The sequence below is a fragment of the Leptosomus discolor genome, chromosome 7 (assembly GCF_034619465.1).
Source record: "Leptosomus discolor isolate bLepDis1 chromosome 7, bLepDis1.hap2, whole genome shotgun sequence".
Classification (NCBI taxonomy): Eukaryota; Metazoa; Chordata; class Aves; order Leptosomiformes; family Leptosomidae; genus Leptosomus; species Leptosomus discolor.
The window spans coordinates 66,421,155-66,435,613 of NC_141397.1; the positions used below are offsets into that span (position 1 = coordinate 66,421,155).

At 38.1% G+C, this 14,459-nt stretch overlaps 1 protein-coding gene across 7 annotated transcripts in view; it reads left to right on the forward strand.

Moving 5' to 3' along the window:
* The window catches only part of HLTF (helicase like transcription factor), a 35,780-nt gene that overhangs the window by 12,726 nt on the left and 8,595 nt on the right, over positions 1–14,459 (forward strand). For 5 of the 7 annotated variants that reach the window (XM_086468282.1, XM_086468281.1, XM_086468283.1 and 2 more), the window contains exons 16-24: positions 370–505; positions 773–952; positions 1,387–1,511; positions 2,766–2,944; positions 5,345–5,473; positions 6,860–6,972; positions 7,260–7,440; positions 11,230–11,310; positions 12,001–13,789. In XM_086468282.1, coding sequence (XP_086324408.1) covers positions 370–505; positions 773–952; positions 1,387–1,511; positions 2,766–2,944; positions 5,345–5,473; positions 6,860–6,972; positions 7,260–7,440; positions 11,230–11,310; positions 12,001–12,153 — 1,277 coding nt within the window. In that variant the 3' untranslated portion in view covers positions 12,154–13,789. Of the gene's footprint in view, positions 1–369; positions 506–772; positions 953–1,386; positions 1,512–2,765; positions 2,945–5,344; positions 5,474–6,859; positions 6,973–7,259; positions 7,441–11,229; positions 11,311–12,000; positions 13,790–14,459 lie in introns of those variants that run through there. The other 2 variants (XM_086468286.1, XM_086468287.1) reach the window with 2 other exon arrangements.

Consider the following 14,459-nt stretch of genomic DNA (forward strand, 5'->3'; position numbering starts at 1 on the left):
GCCCTTATGTACTTACCTGAATCTCAGTAGGTTTTTGAAATGTAGTAGTCATCCTAAAAGCTGCCAGAGACCATGCAAGCATGTGATCCTTAAATGTAATTGAAAGATGATCATGATGTGTAACCACTGCTGGTGATGCTGAAATGGACATCTAAGTCTTCCTAGCACTAAGAGCTGCAGCCTTCTCACTCTTCCATATATGTAATATTTTAATTTAAAAAAATGTTTTGTACTTAATGACTTCTCAAACTAGTTGAGAGACCTTGTCCATGGTGTATGCTTTGGAAAAATCACAGAACTTTAATGTCTAATGAAAATCTGTTTGGTTTGGTTTGAGTTTTAACAATGTTTTGTGTGTTTTCTGTTTAGGCACTCCTATTCAGAATTCTGTAAAGGATTTGTGGTCTCTTATTTCCTTCTTAAAACTGAAACCTTTTACTGATCGAGAGTGGTGGCACAGAACAATTCAGCGTCCAGTCACAATGGGAGCTCCTGGAGGACTTGGGTATGAAGGGCAGTGCTTTAGCAATGTGACAAATTAGCATTTCACAGTTAAAATTGGAATGCATCTGTCATCAGTTCTGACTTAATTTTTTTTAGTTCAAACCAATAAATTAAGTAATTAAATGTATTTAATATTTCAGATTAATGACTTATATTGTACTACTGGGGCTTGGATTTTGTACAGAACTTGTATTTATGCAATAAATTGAAAAAACCCCAAACAACCAACCCCAGATGGGTAATATATTGTCTATGTATGTGTTTTTAGGCGCTTACAGTCTCTGATTAGGAGTATTACCCTTAGGAGAACTAAAAGAAGTAATGTTAAAGGAAAACCCATTTTGGAGTTACCAGAACGTAAAGTACTTATTCAGCATGTTACGCTTACAGAGGAAGAGAGACAAATCTATCAGTCTGTGAAGAAGGAGGGCAGAGCTGCTATCAGCAGGTAAGTAGGCTTTCTTCATCTGAAGGTTGGAGTTTGATATCACAGACTTGTGTTTCAGGAGTTTTATGTTAGCTCTAGTAGCCAAGTGTGTCAATTTGTATGGTGTAAGACAATAAATAATTGCAAATTAGCGTAACATCTGTTTACTGCTAAAGTGAAGTAGAGACTATTGCAGAACTATGTCAGAAGTTGTCTTGCGAGAAAGAGAAAGGGATACCAGATACATAAAGAATGGCCTTAAAATTGTTGGCATTTATTCTAGTAGAACATGCTACGGGTAGTGTTTTGTACCTTGTTTCAGAAGAGGATTTGAGAAAATTTATTCAAACAGGAAGGTGAAAAATCAGAACATAATGCTAATAGCTAAATGTGATCACTTGATGTCGTTGTTACTTCAGGCTGTAGCTTTTCACACTAATGATAAAACTCTTCAGATTTTTCAGTGAAGGGACTGTACTAGCTCACTATGCTGACATCCTTGGTGTCCTGCTCAGATTGAGGCAGCTTTGTTGTCATCCTCGTCTTTGTAGAAATACATCATCTTCTAGTTTTTCAGCTGGTGAGTAAATGCTTTTGGTTCCTGTGTTTCTAAAAACAGGACTTGCACTTTGTATTAAGAACAGAAACATGTTTGCATGTTTTCCAAGCTTTCTAGCTTCAGCTCTCCTCTTTGCAGCTTGTTTTTTGGCTTTTACCCACTGTTAGCCTTGTTACCTTAATTTTTTTCATATCGTAATATGTTTGAGAAGTGGGTACTTGAGCAGATGCTCAAATGTGAATGAAGGCAATGAAATGTGAGAAGTTACAAAGGCTAGAAGCAAGAGTTAATGAGCTTTGACAGCCCATACAGAAATGACCAAAGAGGACCTCTGCAGAGCCAAATGCAGAAGGCTTGTTAAAAAGCAGTCTATTTGTTGTAATAATTTTCAGAAGTGCTGTACCAGCAAATTTTTTTTTCTTGCCTCAGGAGAGATGATGTGGAGGAGCTTTGGGGAATGGCTTGTAGATTGGTAGCCATGTCAGCAGAACCATTGCCTCTTAAGCAGGATAGGAAACTGTTCACTTTTGTTACGGCTATAAGGAAGGGTGAACGCAGAGGACTTGAAGGAGAGTGAAACTTTATTTTTGACAAGTCGGAACTGTACATCTGCACAGTGTTAAAAACTATATGCATTTCTTTCAGCAGAAAATATAGTCTGTTTGAAATAAGAAATTTGAGAATTCTCAAATTTAATATTTTGAAAAAATCATATTTTGAGATGCTATTGGTATAGGTGGAATTTTTCAGGAAACCGAAAGACCAATGAGATGTGGTCAGAACCTTTTTTAGAAGGTTGTGATTTCTTCCTGAAAAACACAGGATGGAGAAATGATTGTATAATTGTTCACTAATTACTTAAAAATTAATTAGTAAGTATGATTTGAATTTCTTTACTTAAAAGTAAAGCAGTCTTAAATGTAAATAGTGTCATCGCCATAGTATTGCTACTACATGAACAGCTGCCATATGAAGATTGCTTATTCCATTAGGCATTGTTGCACGTGTACCTATCATTGAGCATGCCGTTGAAGTTCTTTGAATTCTAATTAGCATTTTTCCAAGTAAGATTACTCTTAATGTGTTTTTAAATAGTAGGTTGGAATTATCTGTAGGGTTTGGCAGCTTGTGGGTTTTATACCTTTTAGGCTATATCCTCGTTGTGCATAAACTGTCCTAATTGTGTTTTGATCAATGGAACTGTGTTGATGTGTGCCAGCAGAGTGTTTCTCTGTATGAAAATCTCTGGTTTTAAGTATGCTTCTATATTTGCAGATAATAAAACTTCTGAAGAACTGCGTGAGTCATTAGTGAGTAAAATGAAGTTGGTTCTGAGCTCTGGTTCAGATGAAGAATGTGCAGTTTGCTTGGAATCGCTGACTCTTCCTGTGATAACACACTGTGCACATGTGTTTTGTAAGCCATGTATTTTTGAAGTCATCAGAAGTGAACAGGTTGGTTATTGAATGGTTACAGTTAATTATAGTACTTTGTCCCTAGGGTAAAAGTGGTGGCATCCAATGCAGCATTGTATACCTCCATATGGCTGGATGCCTCTTCATTGCTTGCATGTGATGTGATGCATGTATATATTGTTGTGGCTAAAAGACACCAAAGCTGTGTATTGGAAGTTGACTGTTAAACAAAAATCATGTCTACTCTCCTTACTCCAGGCTGATAACCTCCTATGGTGAAGTAGCTGCCTTGCTAGAGGGCCACCTTTATGGCCCTTCTGGACTTTGTTCAGAATAAGTTTGTGGATGAGCATCTTTTGATTGCTTTTTTGAAAAAACAGAGTATTTATTGTTCCTGTGTGCGTCTAAGCTATACTTCTTGTTTGCCCTTTCCTTTCTAGGGCAGTCTGATAGTGTGTTAGTCTTACCATCTGTATCCAGTGCTGCTGCACTTCCCCTCTGGAATTGTTCTGCCTCCTACCCAGCCACAGTAGAGCTGCAAGTGCCAGGCTAAACCTAGGTGGTGTTCTTTATAGGAGGCAGCAGGGGACAAATTAGTCCCTGCTTGTGCATAATCAGTCAACCTAACAAGACAAAGGTAGGAAGTGGTATCTGTCTGTAGATTGACTTTGTTTCATTGCCAGATGTGAAAAGTTCTGATACAGAAATCCCAGTTGAGAGTCTGAGAATTTTGAGGGGAAACCAGAGACATGAAACTGCTCTCTAAGGAAAGAGCACGTGCTCTTTCGTAGTGCAGAGGCTCTTGATGTGTCCGTAGCAGAGTTGGTGCCCCGACTCAACCTTCAGGTATATTTAGGCACACAGAGAAAAAATTGGGTTATGACGTGATGGAACCAGTATTGCTTGACTGTTTACTATGCCTTGCCTAGAAAGGACCTTGGAATCTGCAGAACTAGGGCCTTTGTCCTATCCCACAGATTGCTTTCATAGTCAAGTCTGAACAGAGGTGGGTGTAGATTCTGCTCTTCTGAAGTTGAACTGTCATGAGTTTGTAAAGCAGTGAGTAAGCCTTTCTTACATTCAGAATGATTTCTGACTTAAATCAATTCCCAAGGAAGTTTTTGCAGCTTCCAGCCAAAATGCTGAGCTACATCTAAATTCCAGAGTTGGGGAATTGACATTAAAACAATCTTTTCTTTTTTCCTTCTAGTTGTTGATTGTGAGACACTTTTTGTCACTTTCGTATGCTTTCAGTGCAAGTCTTAGGTATCTGTGTTGGCATTGTGCAGCTGTGTTTTGGGTTTTCTGTTTTTAATTACAGTACTAAATTGGAGAAGGGATACAGAAAGATGTGAGCCTTTTATTAAAAGTCTTTGAGCACTGTTAGGATTTTTTTTTCCGGAAAGCTTTTTCAGATTTATTAGAATTCACTTACTTTGTCTCATCATTGGAGGATTTTTGGATTTGCTGCCAAATCGGGAGTGGTTCATTTGTAACTGTTTTGGAGACTGTTATTTCAGATTTGTTTGCATTAAGATTCTCTTTCTTGAAAGGATATCTTTATTGCTGCAGTAAAGTCATGTGTGCAGTCTGTGACTGCCAGCCTCTTTAATTGGCTAGAGGTTCATTCTGGATTAGCAGCCCCCAGTATTGATCTTCTTTGCAGCCTGTCTAAAGATGCCTTGGCTCTGTGGCCAGATTGCTGTATAAACTGAGTTAGCTAATTTTAAAGGGTTGCTCGGTTAGACAAAAGTTTTTCGTGTCTGTTATTTTTGCTTCAAAAGTTGTGCGTTTGTATAGTGCACACAGTCTTTTGTTAAATTTTGTGAGTAGTTCTATGGAAGTGCTATTGTATAAATTCTAAACTTTGCCTTATCTAGAGTATGCTTCAGAAGCTTTTGGTGTTAAATTATGTCTCATTTCTCATGTCTGTTGGGGAGAAAGAGAAGATACACTGTGTCTGGCCCTGACAAAGCATATTTCATCAGACTGCTATTATTTCTGTGCAGGCTTTGGAGAAAAAGGGTAAAAGGTCATTCTTTGTTTGTAACGAAGAAAGATCTTGTCTTTGAAAGGTGGTTTATTTTTCTGGTGTTTTAAATAGTCTTCTCCCCGTAGCCCTGGTATTTGCTTGCTTTTAAATCTTGAGCTGCTTATTTCAAGTACAAATATGCTCAGAAAGACCACTTTTAAGGAAGGCTGAGTGGTTTTAAAATGCGTGGTGTTTATCTCACCTTAATTTTCTGAGAAATAAAATATTTTTATTGTTATGTCAGAAATTACAAAGCAGTGTGTTACAAGAATGAATGTACTCCTTGAGGATTTTTAGGTGAATATAATAATTTCATAAAACGTGCTTTGTGAAGGTCATGGTTAGTACTCATTGTAAATCATTTGGTTTAATATGTTTCTTCTAACGTTGTTCGGGCTTTTTTGTAGCCAAATGCCAGATGCCCTCTCTGTAGGAATGAGCTGAGAGTAGAGCACTTGGTGGAATGTCCCCTAGAAGATGAAATAGACTCTAATAAAGAAAAGAAGTCTGATCAGGAGTGGATATCCAGTTCAAAGGTACATTCCATTGTGTTTTACTTGGCTTTCATTATGGTTTTGTAGAGCACTGTCTAGAGTTTTTTGTGTAAATATGCTGAACATACTTTACATATACATAATATATTTAAAATTATTATTTAAAAGTCTGCACAGTGTGTCTAGCCAGTGAAGGAGAAAAATAAAATCTCATCACAAACAAATTTTACCACAGGAAAATTAGACAAAAGGAGCAGCAGTTGTAATTTGATGCTGGTCATTGCACGGTACCATAGATGTATAGTAAGTAAATAGAACTTTCAGTAAAAGAGCTGTTGCTTTGCCTTTTGTTTGTTTCTGAAGATAGAGTGGTTCTATAACCACTGAAACTATTCAGCTCTGAATTTACTTTTGGAAACAAAATCTAAATAGATCCTTCTCTCTTAAAACTTGTCTAAAGAATATATATTCTGCTGTAAAGGGGAAGACTAAATGGGTGTCATATATTCGATAATAACACTTTACAGATAAACTAGTGAGATATTTTTATTTTATTTTGCAGATCTGTTTCTCAAGGTCTGCCACGTTGTTTTTTGCCTTACCTTCACTGTGCATTTGCTTCCAGAAATTAAAGTCTTCTTGCTTGTACTTTGACCTTTTCGGTCTGAGATTTGCTTTTGTGAAACATCAAATTCTTAATTTTAATTTGTAATGAAATTATTGTTCTTTCAAAAGTTGGCTATAAATTTATTCCCTAAAAATCTTTCTGTGAAGATTAAGAACTAATTTAGGACAGGGTTTTCTTAATTATTCTTTTTACCTGGTGCAGTTACTTGCATTTTCTAGATAATGGTTCTTCACCTCATTGTGGGTAAACCTTATGCGAGAAAACTGTCAGTGTTTGTCTGCCTCTGATCCAACTGCTTGCTCTTTCTGTTCTCATGTTGGTCCCAAGAGTGCTTCTGGTGCCTCCTTATCCTCTGTTGTGCCTAGCCAAGGGTCTTGCATAGCTTATTTGCCTGAATACTCCTGGCGGAAGCCTTTGTCACTTCTCCGGGTGTTGCTACAGTAGAGCACTTGCCTTGTGGCTGTCCCTTGCTTAAGCCTTACTTTTCAGAGTTCCAGTACCCTAGGAGGTAGGGGGCTTGTTGACTCCTGACAGCGGGAAGCACGTCTACAAAATGCGTTTGTGAATCCTCCTCCCCAAAGCACCATCAATCACCCTGTATTTGTGACCATTTAAAGTGCTCAACTCTTAGTTTCCTTGGGAAACTAAAAGAAATCCTACCCACAGAATTTAAGAGTAGTTTGTTTAAAAGGTATTGCTGAACAGTGATTTCTCAATTGATGTGAACTTTAACAAAGCACCTGTAGGAGTTGAATCTAACCAAGTCAGAATAAGATGCATAAGTCTTCATTGTATTTCAGATAAATGCTCTTATGCATGCTTTGATAGAACTACGGAGGGATAATCCAACTGCTAAATGTCTGGTTGTTTCTCAGTTCACAACTTTCTTGTCGCTGATAGAAAATCCCTTGAAGTAAGTAGAACTACTGTAATTTCTAAAATGCCATAAAAGTACATCTTTACTTAAAAACATCTCTCAAAGAATATCGTATCAGTTTGATTTATAGAACTTCAGAAGAAGAACAAATTAAATACTTTTAGTGGAATAAAGCCATGAATCTCATTATTTTTAATGTATCACCTGTTAAACGCAGAAATTTAAATAGGCATTTCAAAGTAGAGGTCTGGATTTTAAAGTGTTTATTTCCTGTTGTCACAGAAGATGGATTGTTAAATTGAACACTTTTACTTTCTCTTCAGAGAATCAGGGTTTGCCTTTACTCGTTTGGATGGGTCAATGGCACAGAAGAAAAGAGTAGAAGCAATTCAGTGTTTCCAAAGCAGCCAAGCAGGATCCCCAACTGTAATGCTTTTGTCTCTGAAGGCAGGTGGAGTTGGATTAAATCTGACAGCAGCTTCCCGAGTGTTTTTAATGGATCCTGTGAGTAATTATCTGGCTTAATCTAAGTGAAGCTCCTTTGGTGTTTTCCTAAGAGGTAGAAGGAAGGCCCCTCTGAGAATGAACAACACTGACTTATCTGTTAAAGGGCAAATAGTGCTTTTCTCTGTTTCCCCGCATGTTTTTGTTTTAACACAATATTTTTGTGCTGTCCATTTATTTACTCTTCATGGAAAGAATGTAGTACTGCTAACAAAAGTGGTGTCACACCTTACAGTGTAGCATTTGTTATCTCTTCCTTCTCTATTTCTTTGATACTTTTGAATGTGGCTTTCCAAAAGCCATAAAGTGGAATTTCAGGAAGAGTGTATTTTTTTTGTGTTGTTATGCAGTGCTTCTCTGCTCTAGTCTCTTCTGTTGTTTTTGTGAATTTATTTATAGATACAGACATTAGTCTGAGGTTACTTCTTGTCGTTGTAGGAGACTGAGAAAGATGGTGATAACTGAATTTAGGAAGTTGTTTTCCTTTCATTAAAGCACTCAGGAATGCAAAATTATTGGTGGGGAATAAAAAATGTAAAATACAATTATTGATAGCAAAATGGTATTCTTAGCAGATGTGGTTCATGTCAAAGTTTTTCTTTGCAATTCTTCCCTTCCCCACTATTTACTCCTCTGCTCTGCTGTCCCAGTTTTTTGCCAATTGGAAACAGAGACAAATTCTGCAGTTTGTGCCCTTGAAAACAAAACCAAAATAAATGAAAGTGGTAGTGTAGCTTTGGTCTTGGGCATCTGGTAACACCAATAGTAAAGAAAAAGTACTAGCTGGGACATCAGGTTTGCGATAATAACAGCGTGAAGTCAAAAGCTATTTACCTAGTAAACTAAAGGAATTACATATGAGTGGAGAAGTTGCCTTGGAAAAAGGTTTTTCATGATTTGAGATACATATCCACAAGTACTGTTTCTATATGTGTGGCATTGAATAGTTAGTTGGAACTGACCTACAACACCGTCTAGTCCAACTGCCTTTTTTTGAACCATTCTTTGAATAAGAAAACTTGTGGGAAGTCCAAGAGAACTTTCATTTTCTGTGAAGATAATTAATGGGGTATAATGTATACACTGTCCTGTGGCAGCAGTTGTAAGAAAATAAGCTAAGCATTGTTAATACTGAGTCATCTGCAGTATATAGTTACACCTCACAAACCAGAGCCAAATATAATTGCAGCCTTTATACACCATTGAACAACTTCTCATCCTGCTGGTAACCATCCTAACTGGCAGTGGTTGGCTATTTGTATTTCATGAAGGGGCAGTGGGACAACATGATCCTTATGATCTCACTTTTCAGTGTTCAGTGCTGAATGAGATTCAGTCATGCATTAGCATTCCTTGGAGTGAAATGGCAGCAGTAATAGGATTTAAGAAGCAGAAATAGGTCTGGAGCCAGTGGAGTAACCAGTTTTTCTGCTGATATTCTGTGGATTTGATGTACAACTTGTTCCCCAGGGGTCAGTACTAGGGCCTGTCTTATTCAATATATTCACTAGTGACCTAGATGAAGGCACAGAGTGTATCCTCAGCAAATTTGGTGACAATACAAAGCTGGGAGGAGTGGCTAGTACAGCAGAAGGCTATGCTGACATTCAGTGAGATCTGGACAGGCTGGAGAGCTGGGCGGAGAGGAACCAGATGAGGTTTAACAGGGGCAAGTGTAGGGTCCTGCACTTGGGGAGGAATAACCCCATGCACCAGTACAGGTTGGGGGTCAAACTGCTTGAAGAGTAGCTCTGCAGAGAGGGACCTGGGAGTTTTGGTGGATAATGGGATGACCATGAGCCAGCAATGGGCCCTTGTGGCCAAGAAGGCCAATGATATCCTGGGGTGCAGTAAGAAGACTGTAAGAAGAGTGTGGCCAGCAGGTCAAGGGAGGTCATCCTCCCACTCTACTCTGCCCTGGTTAGGCCACACCTAGAGTGCTGTGTCCAGTCCTGGGCCCCCCAGTTAAAGAAGGACAAGCTACTGGAGAGAGTCCAGCGAAGGGCTACAAAGATGATGAGGGAGCTGGAGCATCTCTCCTACAAGGAGAAGCTGAGAGACCTGGGGCTCTTTAGCCTGGAGAAAAGAAGACAGAGGGGACCTTGTCAACATTTCCAAATATCTAAAGGGCGGGTGTCAAGAGGATGGGGCCAGTGGTGCCCAGTCTCAGGATAAGGGGCAACGGGCACAAACTGGAGCACAGGAAGCTCCACTTGAACAGGAGGAGGAGCTTCTTCACTCTAAGGGTGGCAGAGCGCTGGAACAGGCTGCCCGGGGAGGTTGTGGACTCTCCTTTTCTAGAGACATTCAAAACCCGCCTGGACGCGTTCTTGTGTGACCTGCTGTAGGTGAACCTGCTTTGGCGGGGGAGTTGGACCAGATGATCTCCAGAGGTCCCTTCCAACCCCTGCTATTCTGTGATTCTGTAACTGTAGCTTAGAGGTCTGCATTCTTTCTCTGAGAGGTGTTCTACTGCAGTGCAAGAGAGGAATGTTTAACTAACCATAGACTACTTTCTCCCCCTCCTTTTTTTTTTTAAGTGTTTGTTTAAATACAATTATATCTGCTGAATTCTCACCTTTAGGAAGAAATACAAACCTTTAATGTGACAGTATCACAAGTATACAGAAATTTCTCTGAGGCTCAAGTTTCTTCATATTTTCCTGTGTAAGATACAGTATCCTTTGTGTAAGGTATTGCAGAAGGGCATAGAGGAATTGCAATTCAGTTTTCCATTGCTGGACTGATGAGAGAAGAGTGAGAATAGTATGCTTTGGTCCTCCTCGACTACAGCAAAGGTAGAATGGAACGTGCTTGTGCATGTTTGGGCTAGGACTTTGCTTAAGACATCATCCTGTTCGTACAGTCAGATTTGTATTGGAACAGTTTGCCATAGATGGCTTGCCAGGAATGTTCATCTTGCAGTGGCAGATACATAATTTGTTGCACTTCTGCTCACTGCCTTAGACTGGAGAAACAAGATTTGTTTGGCTTTTATCTTGCAGCTTGATGTCCTAAGTGTCTTTAGGCATCGGAATTTTTTGTGCGAGCCTAGTGCTGGTTCACCCCCCCTTCTATTGTAAGGAGTCATTAAGTTCCTAGATAACTTTCAGTATGTAGGTGACATAGAAAGGCGAGCCCCTTGCATGACACTTGCTTATCACACAGAACACTATTACATTTTAGGTAGATTTAAATATCTGTTCTGTGAGAACCAGTAGTGCTATATGGTACATAGAAAAAAAGCATGCTGGAAAAATGCAGAGCACAGACTTGCTATTTCACAAATTCGTATGTTTAGTATTATATCCTGAGTGTAAGTAGGAACGGCTATGCTACCATTTTGTGTTCGGCAAGTTTCTTGTTTACCTAACTGGGTGATAGTTGCATATACTAATGGAAGTATCCATGGGCTTTCTTAACAGTCAGGGGACTTAATCTACTGAAAACTGCCTGTGCTCAGCTGGTTTAGATTTTTCTATCAGGAGAAGGGTACTGAGGCTGTTAGTATATGCAGTGTTTATTGAAGAATTAAAATGATCATGAGGTTGCTCTGATGGCTTCTAGACTCCTGACAAACTTAGTTTTTTAAAGCATTCATCAGAAGTTCTCAAAGCTTTCTTTATAGTGGGATACTTAGGGAGTGAGGCATTAGGTTGGGAGTAATTAATCTGCAAGCAATATTTGTTCAGGAGGTGGTGGTACAGTAACTTCTCTGTGATTTCATGTGCATCTTACTGTATATTTTGAAAGGAGGTTATTTAACTTGTTCATTGCTGCTACTGGTAGGCTTGGAATCCTGCTGCAGAAGACCAGTGTTTTGACAGGTGTCACAGGCTGGGTCAGAAGCATAATGTTGTTATTACTAAGGTGAGTTGAGAGATTATCTGTTTGAACAGTTTTCTGGTTATGAATAAATAAATAATTTTCCCAGAAGCTTTACTGTATTTTTAAAAGAACTGTGGCACCGTATGACTTGCCAGGAAACTTAAATTGTGGTGTGATTTATCAAGTGTGGGCTTTTGATTAAGATTTTATTAAATGTAACCTATTTCCTGTGAAATAACAATTTGGGAAATTTGATGTCCCTCTTGAGCTCTTTGGAGTGACTATGATGGGGTAGTACTGCTGTTGCCTAGCCTGGCTATTACAGTTCATTGTAGGATGCTTTTGCTTTTGTCAGAGCAGCTTGTTTAGCTGCAGAAGAGCAGCTGGTCTGTCTCATTAATACCCAGTCACAAAAATATTACCTGGGAAACTGAAGACAGGTTCTCTTCTAATATAAGTAGCAAAGAAGAGATAGATATTCTTCCAATGTTTAAAATTTTAAAAAAAAACGGGGGGGAAAAAAAGCCAAACCTTTCCCTCCAACTGCTTTATAACCTTTCCTTTGTGGGTTCTTCACAAAGTAATTACAAAATAATGTAGCTATGCTTTAGGCTACTCAGCTCTTTAACTTTTTTTCCTGAAGTACCTAAACTTCTAATTTAAAAAAAAACCCAACCAAACAAACACCGGCAAAACCCCCTTCATTTCAGTGGGGCTTTTCTTGTATTTCAGTTCATTGTGAAGGATTCAGTAGAAGAAAATATGCTGAAAATTCAGAACAAGAAGAGGGAACTTGCAGCAGGAGCCTTGGCTACCAAAAAGCCTTCAGCAAGTGAAGTCAAACAAACCAAAATTAATGAAATTAAGGCTCTAATTGATTTATAGCTTGAAACTGTGGTATTTTGAGTAAATATATTTAGTATTTCTTCAAGTTACATGTCTGATGGTAACTTTTTAGTTTCACTGTCTTTGTGGTCAAACTGTAAATGCTTCAAGTAAGTTACAAAAACTAATTTGTTCCTGTTAAAGTGTACAAACTTGTTTTGTACTGAAATCTTTCCAGTGTTCATTTCGCAAAATGTGGTTATTATGTACAATACTTAAGAATACATAAAAATCCCTCAAACCAGAAATGTGTATTCATGCATTCTGACTTGCAAGATTTAATCTCTTGTTGGAGGTGAAAACATAACAAAAGATACTGTGTCTTGTCCTTCAGACAAAACCGTTAAGAAATGAATCAGCTTAATGTTTCAATCTCGGTGTTTGCTGATAAACAGATCATCTGGATTGTTTGTTTCAGAATAGGTGGTCAGTGATTCACTTCATAAGGAATTCTTACTTTTGCAGACTATGTTCAAAGATGTAATTAATTCAAAATTTTAAACTTTTTTGCTATTTCTGAATAATACACAGGTGCAGCAGGGAGTTCTTCTGATTACCTCCCAGGAGCTAGTAAAAATGAAAGTACTTAACTTTGTAAAACACTTTCTTTTAATATTTTACTTCCCTTAAATAGAATTCCATTGATATTTTTGTAAAAGTGAAGGTTTTGTGATTTGGATAAAATGCTGGAATCGTAGGTTGTATTGGTAACACACTTTCTAATAATTTCTGTACACACTTTGAACAATGACTGATATATACAAAGCAGAATGACCCACTCACTTGTCAGTGAATCATTTAGCCCTTGCGAAATAAATTATTTTAATAGCTGCCAGCTTTCTAACGGTTTTCCTGCAAAACTGCTATTCCAGTCCTATACATAAGTCTTAATGGAATGCTGATCTGCTTGTGTCTTGATTTATAGAGGAAGAATTTGGTAAACTACTCCTGTTCATGTACTGCAAAGTAATAAATAGCACTGAAGAATCTCAGTTGAATATATTTTTTGCCCATTCCTTCTATCTCCTTCCAATTGATTCTGGTCTTCTGTATGTGTTTTCTTAACACTCTGCTGCCTTCCCTGTAATGCTTAGACTTCAAATTGGAGGCAGAGATTGCTATGTTTAGATTCAGGAAGTGCATTTGGCAGCAGAGAAGTGGAATCTGATTTGCTTCTAATGCTTTTCACATTTTCTTATCTCTGAGAAGACCAGCCATCTGATTAGATGATGAATTGCAAACATAGGAAATGGAAAAGACTGAGAAATAAAGGGAAGATGTCTGATACTTGCAGAAACAGTGAGCCAATGGAAGGAGTGAGAAAGGAGTTCAAAATATGTATTCTAACAAGCTGATGCAGTTTTTGGGGAACCAGCATCTTAGCTATGGAGAAAAGTGTGGGTTAAGTCTGATAAAGAAAGAAGTAAAAAAAGACAGGAATGGCAGAAGACAGTGTGAACCCCAGTAGTTGGTTGTCACTGGAAAGCTGACAAATGAACGAGAAAACGGCTACACCTGATTGAAACTTTTTATTGCATAGAGTTTATGTAAGTTAAACTTTCTTTGGGTTTTTTTGTGTTTCAGATTCTGATGCTTAGAGATAAGATGGAGAAATAATTCCTGATTATGAACGAGAGATTTGCCTTTGTGTCATTCTTTCCATTTTTCAAGTTAAAATTCCATGAGGAAGAGACCTTTTCAATGGCTAGTCAAGCTACATCATTACTTGTGTTAAAATATGCTGACATTTTGCAGAGTGACTGAGTTATGAAAACAATTACTAGTATCATTTTTCCTCTACTAGATGATGGTTTCAATATTTCAAAGCCAAATAAAAACTCACTGGACTTAGTACTAAGCTGTATGGCTAATTAAGGTCTCTCCCAAGAAAGCCACTAATGTATTTGAGAGAACAGTTAAAGGTCAAAGCTGAGAGCAGAAAAGTCCTGCCTGATTTGATGGAGCTGTTAAGTTACTTGGGTGGTTAAAAACGAAAGTGTTGTGGTTGTTTGGGGTTTCTTTTTGCTTTTCATGATCTTAAGTAGTCTTTGGCTATTGGTATTCTTTCTTGGACTTCTAAGTATGTTCTGTGGCATGTTCTAGAAATAAGCTTTTGGAATTATGAACCGAACATTTTTACTTCCAAAGATGGAGTTAGTAGGCTTTTTTTATGCCCCACATAAAGATGTAAATGGAAAACGAAGAATGCTTCTAGAGTTGTCCTGAGTTGTCACCATCTAAGGAACACCTTAGATTATATGCTTTATAAAGGCAGATGGAGTTTGGATACTTGAGTTGTGATCTAA